This window comes from Gigantopelta aegis, chromosome 4 (assembly GCF_016097555.1).
Source record: "Gigantopelta aegis isolate Gae_Host chromosome 4, Gae_host_genome, whole genome shotgun sequence".
NCBI classification, from domain to species: domain Eukaryota; kingdom Metazoa; phylum Mollusca; class Gastropoda; order Neomphalida; family Peltospiridae; genus Gigantopelta; species Gigantopelta aegis.
Window position 1 is genome coordinate 15,517,829 of NC_054702.1, and position 16,784 is coordinate 15,534,612.

The following is a 16,784-nucleotide window of genomic DNA, read 5'->3' on the forward strand; positions in this document are numbered from 1 at the left end:
CAGAGCAACATTTCTTTGCGTATTGCCATCCTGAAGCCAAGCAATAGCCCTTCCTCGATCTTCGATAGTCAGTTGAAGTCGTACCATTGTCGAATTTGGAGTGTGCACCGTACACGAACGCAAGCTCCAATTATACGGAAATTCAGCATTGGGAACATGGAATACACGTGCAAAGCGTGCAAATGAAGCGCTTTGTGAAAAAGCAAGTTATGGGCACTTAGCAGACCTTTCGCTTTCGCCCTAATTTACGTGCAAATGTAAGCATGTTTTCGCCATTAGAACTAGTCGACAGTGTCAATGACAGTGGATTTTAATTCATTTATGGGTTGCTTAGACCCACTTTCGTCAAAATGGAACAATACCATGCGTGACATTATGGTCTAGCTAATATAATTGACATTCCGAAAATAATGTCGAAAATATCGTCTGACCCTTAAATTCTTTTGAGTAGTATATATATATATAAACAGTTAAAAACAAAGGAAGAGTACAGCGTGACTGACGTCACTTCCGGGTTTTTTCCGAAAGCTCACCGATAAATATGCATAAATCGTACTTTGATACTGATTGGTGTAATTTCTACGTTTCAAGACACGTATTTTATTGTTATTGTTATATATTATTTTTATATTATTTTGCTTTTAAAATGAGCTTTACTATGGTCTCGTGACATGTTTACTTTAAAATTCATACTGACACAAACTACAAATTCTGCGAAATTTTAGCTGACTTGTTCTAATAACATATTTTATTTATTCACCAACAGACAACACTATGGATGTACATAACTTTACATGGACGAATCGAACAGAGACGGAGATTAGATTTGAGTGGGAGACTCCAGATATCGGATCACCATTTACAAACGTAACCTACAACTTTACCTGGACCCCACGTGAAGAAAAATCGTATTCGACATCAGAAAATCATACAACTATCTCAGATCTTACCCCTGGACAACTTTACAGCTTTACACTTCATATCAATCTCTATGATGGTGAACGGTGGCTCACTTACACACACGGGTCATCTGTAACAGTAAGAACCAGTAAGCTACTGCAGTTTTCTACATGCATATTAAATAATTCAGTCAAAATTATATTATGTTTGCATAAATATTTTTTGGCTCATTTTCCAAAATGCAAAATGTTGTTATGGCTGTACATTTACAATTCAAAGGTCTATTATGGTATTCCAGTTATAATGCTAAGGTTGTTTTACAATTACATTGTGTTTACAATTACATTGCCAAATGTTGTTATGGGTGTGTAGTTACAATTCTAAGGGTTTTATGGGTTTACATTGCTAAGGGTTGTTATGCGTTTGCAGTTACAATCCTAAGGGTTATTATGGATTTCATGTTTTAAATGGAATAAGAACACAAAGTGTATATTGACGGGCCTACATGTCCATCTACATATGGTATTGTGAGAGTTACAAACTTAACACAAAACGTTTTTACTACGGTTCATGTGTAAGTTTAAAGTAAAAATATAAACAACACAATCACTGAATCATTGACACTTGTATCTCTACGAACATCAACACATCAAATCCCTTACGTCGATTGTGGTTTAAAATTCCCTAAAGTCCATTACACACGCACGTGCACACACATAAGATGTATAAAATGTATATACCTTAGTTATCAAAAGAAATGCCTAGTCATTAATTATTGTGGCCTGTGGATGTATTCATACCACCATTGTTAACACACGTCTTCTCACTATTTACTTTCAGCAGGTAGGTGGGAAGAATAGAATAGAATAGAATAGAATAGAACAGATGTTTAATAACACCCAAGCATGAAAAATACATCGGCTATTGGGTGTCAAACTATGGTAAATGCAAACATGAGTGGGTGGAAAGAGAAAATGTTGTTAATATAAACATACATGACACAGGGGTTACGTATAAGCGTTTGAATTTAAGAGTGGTATGAATTGGGTTATTATCTTCATATAGACTCCAAACCAGAATGCGTGCACAGTTCAGTGAGTAGATGTAAAGCAATTAGACCACCCTTTCTCGAATAAAGTATTCACGAACCATTAGCATACATGTCAGACATTCCATCGGTAAAGAATAGATGAATATATAACAGTTTTCACACATATTTTTCAGGTCCAAGTCAGCCGAATATAACAGACATTGACCAAGTTGAATCAAACATCACCATTCTGTGGAATCCAGCTGAAGGGATAGTTGACTATTACAACCTGACATTAAAGCTTCACAATGATTCAGCTGTAAACGAGATTGTGTACAACTCCACAAATAAAGTGACATTCACCGATCTGTATGGGGATACACAGTATCTTTTGAAAATAATTACCTACACTGGCAACCTAATCAGCAAACCACTGATACAAAATATTAAAACTAATGTAACAAGTAGGTATTATATTATTAAAGGTTAACTTTATAATAAAGTTAAAAGTATAATTTTTTTTACGAAGTCCAGATTATATCAGATAATTTACAAGCTACTTGTAATAAAACTAACTGAACTGTAGAACATTAGGTAAAAACAACCAGTAAACCAGGTTAGATTGAAATGGCCGTTTTATTAAAAACGACATAAAATTATAACATCACATCACATTATATTATAGTAAACACCTGACAAAAGTAGGTGTTCAGGAAAGTGAAATGACATAGTAACATTACATAATAAATGCGAAAAGCACTGTTGTAGGTGGGGGAAATCCGCCCATCTGTTAACTCTTACATAAATGTATATGAAGAAATGTCAATTGTTCTTGAACGTATCAATATGAAAACATTTAATGTATATAACAAAAATGTGTTACATTAAACATCTGATGTACAAGATATCCCGTGTGTTAATTATAAACAAATCAAAAACATATGTCAATATATAACATAAATTAGAAGCCATTGTTATTAATCGTTCTTAACAAGATATCATTTTGATAATGGTGGCAAGACACGGGGAAGGTGGTGGGAAATTAAAAATAACAATTGCGTCTTACCTGTACGAAATTATTTGAAACTGACGCTGTTGTTAAGTGACGTCACGACGCGAGGATATTTAATTAGCCAACGTGATCTTCCTTACGCAGTCCTTTTACGCCCTGCTAAATGGCATACAAAGACATATGTTTATGATTATAACCGACCTCTTAAATACAATTAAAAACAGTTGTATTTAATTGTTGATTTACGAAGTCCGGATTATATCAGATAAATTACCCGCTACTTGTAATAAAACTAACTGAACTGTAGAACATTAGGTAAAAACAACCAGTAAACCAGGTTAGATTGAAATGGCCGTTTTATTAAAAACGACATAAAATTATAACATCACATCACATTATGTAATAGTAAACACCTGACAAAAGTAGGTGTTCAGGAAAGTGAAATGACATAGTAACATTACATAATAAATGCGAAAAGCACTGTTGTAGGTGGGGCAAATCCGCCACCTTGCTAGATAAGCTACTGCCAGCCGGCAATAGCTGAAACTAGCAACCCGCACCCACGGCAGTTTGACTGACTTAAAAGGCCATATCAGCCTAACCTGAATCGAAACACCCATCAGAATAAAAATACAATACAATGATCCACGACAGCACTGGGTTTATTAAAGCTATTAATAATAGTAAGTACATACAATCTAGGGTTGATTCACAAGAACCTTTAAATACACACGTTCCCTTTTACAATAATCTACGAGAATGCCATGCATCCGACGCAGTTTTTTGTATTGAGGTGTGAGAATGCATGTTTTATCAACACATTTTTATTTTTATGTAAGAAGCTACGAGAATGCCATGCATTCGACGCAGTAAGTTAGCTTTAGCTATTAAAGTAAGAAAATCCCATGCATTCAACCAGTAAAAGTAGGATTTCCATACAGTAAGCCACAAGAATGCCATGCATCCGATGCCACTGCCTGTATGATAGTAGTGTAAACTGTAATTCACCATAATTCAAAAGATGGGATTCTAATGTATCGCTTAAATGCGTTAGAATTCCACCTGCCCATAGCTTGTATCTCTGCCTCTGATACCCCTTGACTAGCAGCGGTGCTATCAGCACCTATTCTAAAATTGTGACTTTTGTAATGTTCGGACCTATATCCTGCTGCAAGCAATGCATTTTTCAATATATTGCAAAAATATCTGTAAGAAACCGTAGATCCTCCCGGGAATACAAAAATACAACCCGGAGAAGAACCTCGAAGATGTAGATACCTGTATAAAGTATGTACTGGGCAAAATTCCTCTATCGCTTGAGCATTAAGAGATAGGGTAATTGGGGCAGTGTGATAAAGACCCTTGAAAGAGTGAAAACTTATCTCCACTCTGGAAGGATTTTGCAAACCCTTTTTGAAGAATTGCACATTCTTTGTTTGTATAATATTCCTACTGTTTCCACTGTAGGTGATTTCCCCAATGCGCAAAAATGCATGAAAAGCAAGTAAAAACATTGACCGGAACATAAGTTTGTTGTATCTTGTTGGACAAACTTCATCCAGAGCATTTATAATTTGATACAATATATGTTTTGTCAATGGGCGCCAGAAATCTTGTCTTTTATTTATTTTCTTTAATCCTGCTAGCATTTTCCGAATAATGAAAAACTGTGTGGGATCTTTAAAGGCCCCCAACTTATGTATATATCCTATAGCTGACATATAAGTTGTGATGGTTGAACTAGCAAAGCCAATGTCCACCATGTGGGCAATGAATAATGCCACTGTATGTACACTAATTGGCATGGAGCACTGCATATGCAACGTTGTGTGTATGAATTGTTGTAGCAAACTGAATGCTTTACGATATAACTGTTTAGACTTATCAGTTAGTGATGCATCGATGAGTCGAAGGACTGTCTCGTATAAATGCGCAATAACTGCTGCGGAACTGTTGTTGGAATTCTGTCCATCTGTGGGGCTGCTTGGTGAAAGTATGCCACCTGTAAACGAGACAGGTAATCAGCCAGTACATTTAGTTTTCCTGGTATATGTTTGGCTCTAAAATTAATATTGAATCTCAAGGCTGCTAATACCAATCTCCTGAGAAATTAAAAATAACAATTGCGTCTTACCTGTACGAAATTATTTGAAACTGACGCTGTTGTTAAGTGACGTCACGACGCGAGGCTATTTAATTAGCCAACGTGATCTTCCTTACGCAGTCCTTTTGCGCCCTGCTAAATGGCATACAAAGACATATGTTTATGATTATAACCGACCTCTTAAATACAATTAAAAACAGTTGTATTTAATTGTTGATTTTTGCCAAGTTGCATTTAAATATCAAGGCTATTTCAGTTTTATAGAAATCATTGAAAATCCTGTATTAAAACATCTTTTTGGCTGAAAGAAAAAAGGCCCAAGAGTCAACTCTCTTGAACAGTAATGTAGTATGTATAATCTTTTTCTTAAATGGTGACGTAATTTGTATTTTTTGCCATATAATGTACTTACTGAATTTCTTTTTTTATGCCTATTACAAACCGTGTGAGTAATTCACTACTGTACTGAGCATAATGTGTAATTCATGGATAAAAGGTACGTTACTATCGAGTAATGTCTTCATCCTGCAATACACAATACATCAATACATTATTATATTTTCCTATTTAAAAACATTTCATTTATAATGAAGCCTATTTAGACTGTTTTTTGTGATGCAGTTATCTTATTAGCAGAAGAACACTAAAACAGATGTTTTTATAATTATATCATGTTTATTTTTCTAATAACATAATTAATGTATTATTTAATTCAGACCCTGAAGAAGTAGAGGACCCAAACGTTTCAAGTGAAACAAGTTCAGGATTCCTCATCTCTTGGTCACCTCCACAACATACGAATGGCGAGATTATTGCATACATGATAAAAGCTTTCATTGGACAAGCTTACTATGCAAATGTCACCGTTAACTGTACGAATGACGGTAAACCCAGTGTATGTATCGCTTTAGTTTTAATGCACACAACATTATTGTATTAGTTTGTGGTGTTTAATTTGAAGATAAATGTCCTTCAATATTTATTTTAAAAATAAAGAAAGTAGTGGAATTTTAGTGCACATTTATTCTGAAATATTTTAAATACATACACTAAATATGTCATGACGAGAAATGAAAAATATTTTGGATTATCAAGTTGCTGTCAAATGATACCTTATATGAGTGTGCATTACTGCCACATTTAGACATTTCATGCAATTTGAAAAGTATACAATCACAAAATACTAGTTCAATCGAATTGTTGTCAGGAATTAAATCTATGTTGAAATTATTTCTGAATAAATTTGCATTTGTATTCTATTTTCCAACAAACATTTTACAATTTTCTTCTAGAACGCCAGTAGGAAATGTCATCATTTCAAACATACCATCTTTACACGAAGGGTGATGGCGGTTAGAAATGAACTGATATTTTTATTAATTGCAACAAGTGACATTATTATTACATTTAAGATACGACATGAATATTTGTAGAGTTGTTATGTTAGTCAAGCATCTAACTGGTAAATTGCAGTGTTTACGGTGTACTGTAATTAAAGTTTGTGTGTGTGTGTGTGTGTGTGTGTGTGTGTGTGTGTGTGTGTGTATGTATATATATATATATATATATATATATATATATATATATATATATGCCTTTTACAGGAAAATCAGATGGAAGCAACTTCACCAAATCGTATAAAAAGCCAAGACAGAATGAATTATTCCATATCAGGTTTAATCCCAGCACAAAACTTCACAATTACAATAGCGGCAGTAAACGCGGCTGGTGTTGGAAGGCTTTCGACTCTAAATGCCAGCACCACGGGTGGGAGTAAGTATTATTTGTGTTGTATTTAGAGATCACCCAAACAGAATACTAACATCCAGAAAACCAATAGTATCAGATGACGTCTGCGTCATGTTACATTTACTACCAATAGACCAGGGTAGTTCTGTAGCTGTACAATGTTGAATCAAGGGTTCTCATTATCTGTAGTTAAGTATTGTCTTGATCAATGTGTACATGAATGTATGACCCTCTTTTCTAGAAAAACCTCTACTACAGAACCAGAACTGACTTCTCAACAAAGAAATATTTATATAAAAATAATTGTAATGAGCTTTAAAAACTAAATTGTTTATTGCAATTTTTTATTTAAAAACAAACGTGCATTATATTTTGTTAATTTTTGTTAAAACATGTTCTGACATCAAACTACCGATTTTGCTTACTTTTGGATGATATATTGTACTAACATATTTTATTTATTCACCAACAGAGAACATCATGGATGTGGATAAGTTTACATGGACGAATAGAACAGAGACGGACATTAGCTTTGAGTGGGTGACTCCACATTTCAGAGAACCATTTACAAACGTAACCTACAACTTTACCTGGACCCCACGTGAAGGAAAATCGCATTCGACATCAGAAAATCATACAATTATCTCAGATCTTACTCCTGGACAACTTTACAGCTTTACACTCTACATCAATCTCTTTGATGGTGAACGGTGGCTAATTTACACACACGAATCGTCTGTAACAGTAAGAACAAGTAAGCTACTGGAATTTGTTACATGCTTTTTAAATAAATCAGTCAAAATTATATAGTTGTGTAAATAATTTGATTTCTCATTTACCAACTTGTTGATTGCTGTAATGGCTGTACAGTTACAATTCTAAGGGCTGGTACAGGTTTGCAGTTATAATGCTAATGTTACAATTCTATGGGCTGTTACGGGTGTGACATTACAATTCTCAGGTTGTTATGTGTTTACAGTTACAATTCTAAGTCTAAGGGTTGTTATAAGTTTGCAAATATATTGCTAAATGTTGTAATGGTTGTGCAGTTACAGTTCTAAGCATTGTTATAAGTTTGCAGTTACATTGCTAAGAGTTGTTATGGGCTTACAGTTACAACTGTAATGGTTGATATGGTTGTCCAGTTACAATCCAATGGGTTATTTTATGTGTTTGAAGTTACAAATGGAATAAGAACACAAATTGTATATTGACGGGCCTAACTTTGCATCGACATATGGTAGTATGAGAGTTACAAATTAACACTAAAACGTTTTTATAGCATTCATTTGGAAGTTGTGATGTTAATAAAAAGATGGAAACCTAAACATCAAACACAATGGATCATTCAACCTAGTATCTCTATAAACATCAATACATTAAATCCCATATGTCGATTGTGCTTTTGAAAATCCATAGGTAATGTATGTTTGACTATATATCGTTTTCACATATATTTTTCAGGCCCAAGTCAGCCGCATATAAAACGCATTGACCAAGTTGAATCAAACATCACCATTCAGTTGAATCCAGCTGACGGGATAGTGGATTATTACAACGTCACATTACAACTTCCCAATAACTCAGCTGGAAACGAGATTGTGTTCAACTCCACAAATGAAGTGACATTCACAGATCTGTATGGCGATACAACATATCTTTTGAAAATAATAACCTACACCGGAAACCTGACCAGCAGGCCATTGATAAACGATATTAAAACTAATGTAACAAGTAAGCGTTTTACTATTACGTTTTCACTTCTAGAATAGGTTTTTTTTTTCACATCGCGTTGTAATATATTAAAAGTTCAAACTGAAATCAAACCTAAGGTCTCACTACACAGATCACTTCCGCGTGAGAGTTCATTCATCCACTATAGTTCCTAATTGTGACACATGTTATGGTTCACATATTCACTTCTAGGAAATGGTGAAGAATTAAAACAATATGTATGTTATTGTGACACATGTTATGGTTCACATATTCACTTCTAGGAAATGGTGAAGAATTAAAACAATATGTATGTTTAATGGTAAGCCTTCTGGCTGTATTTTGCCCATGTTATTTTGTAATATTGTGCATCGACCTTTTGGGACATGGGTATATAGCGCAAGTGACAGCCGGAGTGAATCGGTTAATGAACCACCTGTTCGAACCGGTACTACAGCCAGATGTGGTCATATAGCAAAAAACTGAGACGAAAATGTTCTCAATTTTGGAGTGAAAATAAATGCTTATATAATGTATGTTTGCAATGGTGTATGTTGTTTGTGCCAACGTGAACCCGTTCTATGGGCAATCATCGCTTGAAGTTGGGCAGTTTAACATGGATTTCAATGGCAGATGACATCTGTGTAGTGAGACCTAATATATTGTAGGTGGAAATGAAACATTTGATATAGTATATGATGAATTTCGTCTTCAAAATAACATTTTCAGTTAAAGTTAATCACTAAAAGTTCTGAGGTATGTACCTTTGCTATTTCATGTTTTGAGTTACTATAAAGACTTGTTGATTTGACAAAAATTGATAACTGGTGCAAGATCTTGTAAGCAATATGAACAAGAACCGTAATTGGTATAACATGGGTGGTTTGTACATTAAAGTTTGTTTTGTTTAACGACACCACTAGAGCACATTGATTAATTAATCATCAGCTATTGGATATCAAACATTTGATAATTCTGAAAAATAGTCATCAGAGGAAACCTACGAATAGATAGCCTATGACCCAAATGGAAATTCTATTACCCGTTCGTACCCTGTATATCTGGCAACTAAATTACTTCAGATTATTTGTATTAGTCCGCTATGTTAAAAAAATCATACCAGTGGCAAATATATTCCTTTGTGTCATTGAATCATATTGCGCAACCACCAATTGTTGGTCAGCAATTAACTGTTTCAGCAACTCGTGGCAGTAGAGAGCATGCATATGAAAGGGTTACATTTCAGACACCGATGACTGAAACGTCTTGTTGATTGTGGAGTGAATGGACATGTCAAAACATTTGGTAGCCCAGCGAACTACTGGGGTTAGACAACTAGTAGTCCGAGTGAGAAATCGGTAGTCAAAACACTCTGGGCTACCGCTAAGGTCGAGCCCTGTGGGATGCTGCATTTTTCCTAATACAGCAAGGGATCTTTTATATTAAATGCACTTTTCCAAAGACAGGAAAGCACATACCACGGCCTTTGATCAGATGTGTTGCACTGGTTGGAACGAGAAAAACCCAATCAGTTGAATGAATCTACCGACGTGGTTTGAGCCTGCGACACAAGCACCTCAAGCAAGCTCTCAACCAACTAAGCTAAATCCTGACCCCAGTTTGTACATATGCATCAGTTTCTAAATGGATTTAATATCAACATTTCTGTGGTAATTTGTGAAGCTATGTTGATTGATTGCAAAGTTATGATATTGTTTTCCCCTATCAAAAACTCTTTGACTAGAATTTGTCCTCGCTTTATATTTATGGAGTGATATTGAAATGTTACTCCTTACAAGGTCTATCAAATTAGTTTATTAACACTACAGACATATATTAGCAATGTCTAGACTTATTTTACCTATAGCGTTAACATTTGAATCTTGCTGTTGGTATATTTCACATACAGAATACACTTATGGTGTGTCGTAATTCACAACAAGTAAAAGTGAGCCCACAACTGCTAGAATATGAAACAATGTTTGTTGAGATATGTCTGACTATATGGAAGGTCACTACAACTGTGTTTTATTTAATTTTTAACAACAGGACCTGGACTACTTGAAAACATAACCGTTACTCCTTTGACTGCCTCAAGTGTAGAGGTCTCATGGACATCTCCCAGGCTTTATCCTGGTCCTACTGACTACACGATAGAGTTGTTTGAAGAAAAGTCCATCAACAGTTCAACATACAGATTTAACACTACAATACTTATACACGGTATGTAATTATTATTTTTTATATTGTAGCAACTAATAATAAACGTACATTCTTAACACCTTCTTCAAAAGAATATTTGTTTCTACATATAAACAAAACAGATGATATATAGTTTGCTGCCTTCCGGAGGTCATCCACTGGTCACCAGACTGTGGTGTTAAGGAACGTGTCTTCCGTCCAAATTTATTTTAGGTGTAGAACGTAATCCACTGTTTGCTCTTCTGCACCACATTCACATTTGACCATATCTGTAAGTGCTATAATTGTAGGTCCTTCTTTAAACCACCACAATTCCCAGTGCAAAGATGAAGATTGTATTGAAGTTTGTTCTTGTCTCTCTACTTCGTTAATGCAATCACATTTGAATGTTCAATGTATAAGTTTCATGGCTTCAGTTTATGACATGGAAGAGCTGGGATAAGGGAGACATGTGCTTGCTTTGGCAAGGTGTTCAACATTTTCTTTGCCTTCATGTGTAGAGATTCTCTGTAGTATCACCTTGCACCTTTGTTTCAGTGTTTAAATATTCTTGCAGTTGTCTAATCAGAAGTTCTGATGAAAGTGACTGGACGGCAGACAGAATTTAAGAAACACTATATTCGGTATCTCCCCCTCCTCTATCAGAAGCTTTGTGGCGACAGACAGGCTCTGCAATACTGTTTTGTAGTTAGAGTTCAGATCTCCAACTAGAATAGAAAGGGAGGCCAAAGAGCCATCCGTATTACTGTTGTATGTCACTTTTCCACCTTTTCATATATCATTCTTCACTGATCCACATGTGAATGCATGGAACCAGTTCGTCTTTGGCTTGTATATCAATTCCATGGTGAATGCTTGCTGCTGAGGTTGTGTTTATTCCCGTTTTGCTTCTAAATCCTAAAAAATCAACCTGATTTCTGCAAGGTGTTGCGTTGGTGACCAGACATTTAATCGAGCATATCTGTATCATTGTTTAACAAGTCATTCACATAGTGGTTAAGACTTTGCCATATTAGTATGTTTTTAGTTCAATTCAGTAGCTTTAGTTTTGGTGTAGGGTGTGTGACAAGAGCCTTTTGATTTTTTCTCATTTGATTATGGTCTTATACTTATATTATGTGCTATCTCATCGTTTCTATTTCAGGATATCTCAACTCAACATATATAATACAGGATCTACTTAGCTACTGGCATTACAATTTCAGTGTAATGGCCAATACATCAACAGGATCGTCAAATTCCTTAAGTGATATCACTAGAACAAAGGAATCAGGTAAACCACAAAAACCTTTTAAGCAGAAAAGTTTAGTACTTTTGTGAGTTTATATTATAGAATTTATATTAGTCAGTCCAAAACCAATGTATTTCGTTTCAACGAAACATTTGGCAATACACTGAATATAATCTGATCTGATGCCCAACAACACATTTTAATACATATAGATCTATATATATTATTGTCTGATGAACAACTGGTTTTGAATTGACAAATTCCAGTTTTTTTTAATATAGATATTTTCAGTATGTTGGATATTTTCCACACTTATGTTATTGTAACAAATTAAAGAAATGTGTTACTAAGTATTTGTTTTAGGCTTATGGATTATGACCAAAAAATCCACAAACCGTCCCATAAACTCTACCATAAAACCCCAACACAAAATATACAAATTGATAAGTAATGACATTTTGGTTCATCTGTGAAACTTGACACCATATTTAGTAAAACATATTTCCACAGATACTACATATCATAAACTAATACAGAAACCATATAGCTTGCATAAAAAGAATTCATCAAACTATGTATAGCTCGCTTTGAGTTTGTTAGAGACTTGCCTGTTGTTATATATAGACTATATAACTTTCCACAGCACCGGGTTTAGTACAGACTCTTCTTGTCCGGGCGATACCTGGCAATTATACAGAAGTAAATGTTACATGGGCGTGTCCAGCAGAAAAAGAGCGCAATGGCCGCATAACGAAATACTCCTTGCGGTACACACCAGATCAGCAGGTACTGTAAGACCTATTTTTTTTATTAATGTACAACAGACATTACTATCTAAAGGAGCAACAAAATGTGATATACAAAACAAATTGTATTTGCATATTGAATATTTAAAAATACTGGCAAAAATAAAATGTTTACTTTTTTTTTTTTTTTTTTCTTTATGTGTATACGTCTTTGTTTGTTTGTGTATGTGTGTGTGTGTGTGTGTGTGTGTGTGTGTGTGTGCGTGTGTTTTTGTGCGTGTGCGTATCAGGTTTTGAACTAAGGCAGGTATCCCCTAATTTCGATCACCAGCAAAATCATCCGGTAACCAATTTCCTTGAATCGATCAACTGGAATGGCATATAGGTTAATTTCTTCTTATCAACTACAAGAAGAAAAATATGCATACACAAACTACGTACCTGAAATGTCAAAGATATTGTATTTTTATGGGAGGTAATGGGAGGAAGTAACTTCGTTACTGAGACCAATTTTTATACAAATAGATACAATATTAAGTAGAAATATTAACAATATATATTTTGGACCTTACCCATATCTTGTTTACAAAACCAGTGACCAATGAATGTGTATATACTAGTATCACGTTTTTTTGTCCTTTTATTCGTTTAATTTCTAGACTACATGGAAACACCCTCTTCTGCCGATGCAACTAGTATTTCCATATGTTTTAAATGCATAATTAAAAAATAGATCCCCTTTTATCAAACGAGGCTATTAAAAATCGTTTTCGTGAAATTTCATTTAGGCAATCGGCTGGCGATAATTTAGAATGCATGCTTGCATGCATGGTGACCATTTGCACTTTAAAAACACATTTAACAATAGAGACATGGCAGAATGCATTTCTTTTAATGGAAAATATTTGCAACACCACAAATAATACAACTCTCAAATGCTCTCAAAATTTCTGGTTTTATATTTGTGTATATTTTGTCCTTTCAATATGTGTGAAATACACTGCACATGTACAGATATACAAAAATATTCCAAAGGTTTTAAAATGCATCTGCCTATGATATAACATACACTTTTCGTGTTTAAGAATAAGCAGCCTTAGAAATAATTATATAGTTGATTATTTCCTAGTTTTTCACTAATCCATAATTTTTGCTTATAAGAAGAGCTATTTTTTAATAACTAAATATCCGATCAACACTCACAACAGCACACGGAATAAACAGCTGTTGTAACCAGTTAATTCTATCCAAATATAATTTGTTTTTGCAGAATAAAAATATCTTGCAATCAGGAAATGAAATAGATTATAACCTGATGCAACCATCTGATCCATGTACAAGTTTACACACCTTGCTATTGCCTGTTACACCTGAAGTTAACTACACATTTTCCGTAAGTATAGCCACAAAACTGTCACTCTGTTAAACTATCAAAGTAAGAAGATAATACATCAATTCCAAGCACAAGGAGTACACACACTATATTAATACAATATTATTGTCTTCAATCCGACAGTATGATAAAAACTGTTTGATTTACGTTTTAGTTTTAACTATGTTCTATTGCTTTTTACTTTTCTTTTTGAAAAGCCATAATAATATATATTTTTAATTTTTGCCAATCAACCTTCACGGCTGACGAATGTGTTTAAGCTCCGGGTTTTTTCTGTTCTGTTTAAATTAGGAAAGTTACGTAGCTACCAAAAGGTTTTTTTCTTTTTAGCGAAATATAAAGATTATACCTTGTATTACATGCTCACAAAAACACATTTATCTGATTGCAAAATCCAGTAACGGTGACGTCACAGTTTGAATTTGAAATGCATCTCCACATTGATAAAGAATTGGCTGTTATTTTTATGGATGCATGTTGAATACTTTTATTATGTACTTGATATTTTTATGTATGTATACATGTATGCATATATAAATAAATAATAATAAAAAAAAAAAAAAATAAAAAAAAAAAAAAATAATAATAATATATATATATATATATATATATATATATATATATATATATATATATATATACTCTTCAAAAGAAGAAACGCAAAACCACAATGTCGTAACATTTGGAGAATTGATTTAATTATTGAATGGTGAGTCCGATAATTACCAAATGTTGCAGGATTGTTCACAATTCACTCTAGTCCATTGTGAGTAAGTGATAGGACACACCACCAAGGTCAAGGTCATCTGGAGTCAATACCGGGTGTGGCCTCCGCGTGTGTTGACAACTGCCTGGCACCGCCTACCCATTGAAGCAACCAGAGTACGGATGACGTCCCGGGGGATGGTGGCCCACTCGGCCTGCAAGGCTGCTGCCAGCTCGGGCAGGGTATGGGGCTGTGGTTGTCGCTGTCGGAGGCGTCGGTCCAACTCGTCCCATAGATGCTCAATTGGGTTCAAATCCGGTGATATCGATGGCCAAGGAAGGACATTAATGTTGTTGTTCTGTAGGAAAGCCGTTGTGAGACGTGCTGTGTGAGGCCTGGCGTTGTCATGTTGGAACACTGCGTTGGCGTTGGCCATAACTGGAACGATGTGTGGCCGGAGGATCTGGTCAATGTAGCCCTGTGCATTCAGGTTGCCCTGCACGTGGACCAAGTCAGTTCTGCCAGTGTGTGAGATGGCTGCCCACACCATGACACTACCCCCGCCGAATCTGTCCACTTCCTGCACGCAGTTTGCCACATAACTTTCACCACGACGCCTATACACGCGACATCTTCCATCATGACGTCGGAGCAGAAATCGGGACTCGTCACTGAACCACACCTGTCTCCATCGCAGTTGAGGCCATTGTCGATGACTCTGGCACCACTGCAGTCGGAGTCGACGGTGTTGTGGTGTTAAGATGACACCTCGAACTGGACGTCTGGCACGAATTCCTACCTCACGTAGGCGGTTCCGTACGGTCTGGTCGGATATCCTGCGCAAACCTGGTATTGCTGCGGCTGTGGAGGTGGCAGTAGTCAATCGTTCCCGAAGGTGGCGTACCCGGATGTAGCGGTCCTGCCCGGGGGTAGTGACCCGTGGTCGACCGGATCTAGGGAGGTCACGTGTTGATCCATGTTGCTGGTAATGGTCCCACAGTCTGGAGATGGTGCTTGGGGATACATGGAATGCCCTGGCAACGGCTGTTCTGGATTCGCCTGCGTCTAGTCGGCCGATGGCATTGTTTCTCTGCGGTTCACTGAGACGTGGCATGTCCTGGATTGTCAACTGTCGGCCAGATACAGAGGCCAGGCAAGCGAACACCCTGCACTTTTATACTGTCGGTGTTCATGTTGCACGTGCAGACAACGCACGTGCAGTGGTGACATGGTTTGCACGTGGCTGCGTTTTTGCGATTATTCACATTTTGGAACTTTATTGTACAGTAGCTGCGTTTTATCGAATGTAACCGTGGGAATGTGTTTGGGACATGCAATGACCTTATATTCACAAAGCATGAACCGATAGGAAACATAAAATCGGAGTTATAACCCATTTGTACCCTTTTGCGTTTCTTTTTTTGAAGAGTATATATATATATATATATATCACTTTCAAATTTGAGAATGTACAATTAATTCTACAGTTCTAGATTCTTAAAGGTTTTAGACTATCAATAATTAGCAACTAACTGGACGTTTCTGTCAAATATTCAATGCCATGAAATGAATAGAACATACGTATGAAATAATTTGTTGTTTGCAGGTTACAGCTTTTACAGTTGACAAAGGGCGAAGTTCTGGTTATTCTTTTTACACGCAGCCTGGAAGTATGAAATATTAAAACATTTTCTATATATGTTTTATTTCTCCGTGTTGTTTGATATTAAAAACTCCTCGCAACTAAACGAAAACAAATATTGTAATGCATTATTAACATGGTTTTATTAGATTCATATTGTTTTACATTCATATATTAGTCGCAGGTTTCACAGTGTGTCACTGTCTGTCTGTCTGTCTGTCTGTCGCTCTCTCTCTCTCTCTCTCTCTCTCTCTCTCTCTCTCTCTCTCTCTCTCTCTCTCTCTCTCTCTCTCTCTCTCTCTCTCTATATATATATATATATATATATATATATATATATAGCTAGCATATATAGT

The 16,784-nt window shown here is 35.6% G+C and overlaps 1 protein-coding gene across 1 annotated transcript in view; it reads left to right on the forward strand.

Annotated features, from left to right (window-relative positions):
* Positions 1 to 16,784, forward strand: part of LOC121369712 (receptor-type tyrosine-protein phosphatase eta-like) — a 59,378-nt gene that overhangs the window by 15,714 nt on the left and 26,880 nt on the right. Inside the window, exons 10-20 of the mRNA XM_041494764.1 lie at positions 767 to 1,048; positions 2,125 to 2,394; positions 5,763 to 5,941; positions 6,651 to 6,819; positions 7,268 to 7,549; positions 8,260 to 8,529; positions 10,558 to 10,731; positions 11,855 to 11,983; positions 12,585 to 12,727; positions 13,958 to 14,080; positions 16,393 to 16,456. Coding sequence (XP_041350698.1) covers positions 767 to 1,048; positions 2,125 to 2,394; positions 5,763 to 5,941; positions 6,651 to 6,819; positions 7,268 to 7,549; positions 8,260 to 8,529; positions 10,558 to 10,731; positions 11,855 to 11,983; positions 12,585 to 12,727; positions 13,958 to 14,080; positions 16,393 to 16,456 — 2,085 coding nt within the window. The remainder of the gene's footprint in view (positions 1 to 766; positions 1,049 to 2,124; positions 2,395 to 5,762; positions 5,942 to 6,650; positions 6,820 to 7,267; positions 7,550 to 8,259; positions 8,530 to 10,557; positions 10,732 to 11,854; positions 11,984 to 12,584; positions 12,728 to 13,957; positions 14,081 to 16,392; positions 16,457 to 16,784) is intronic.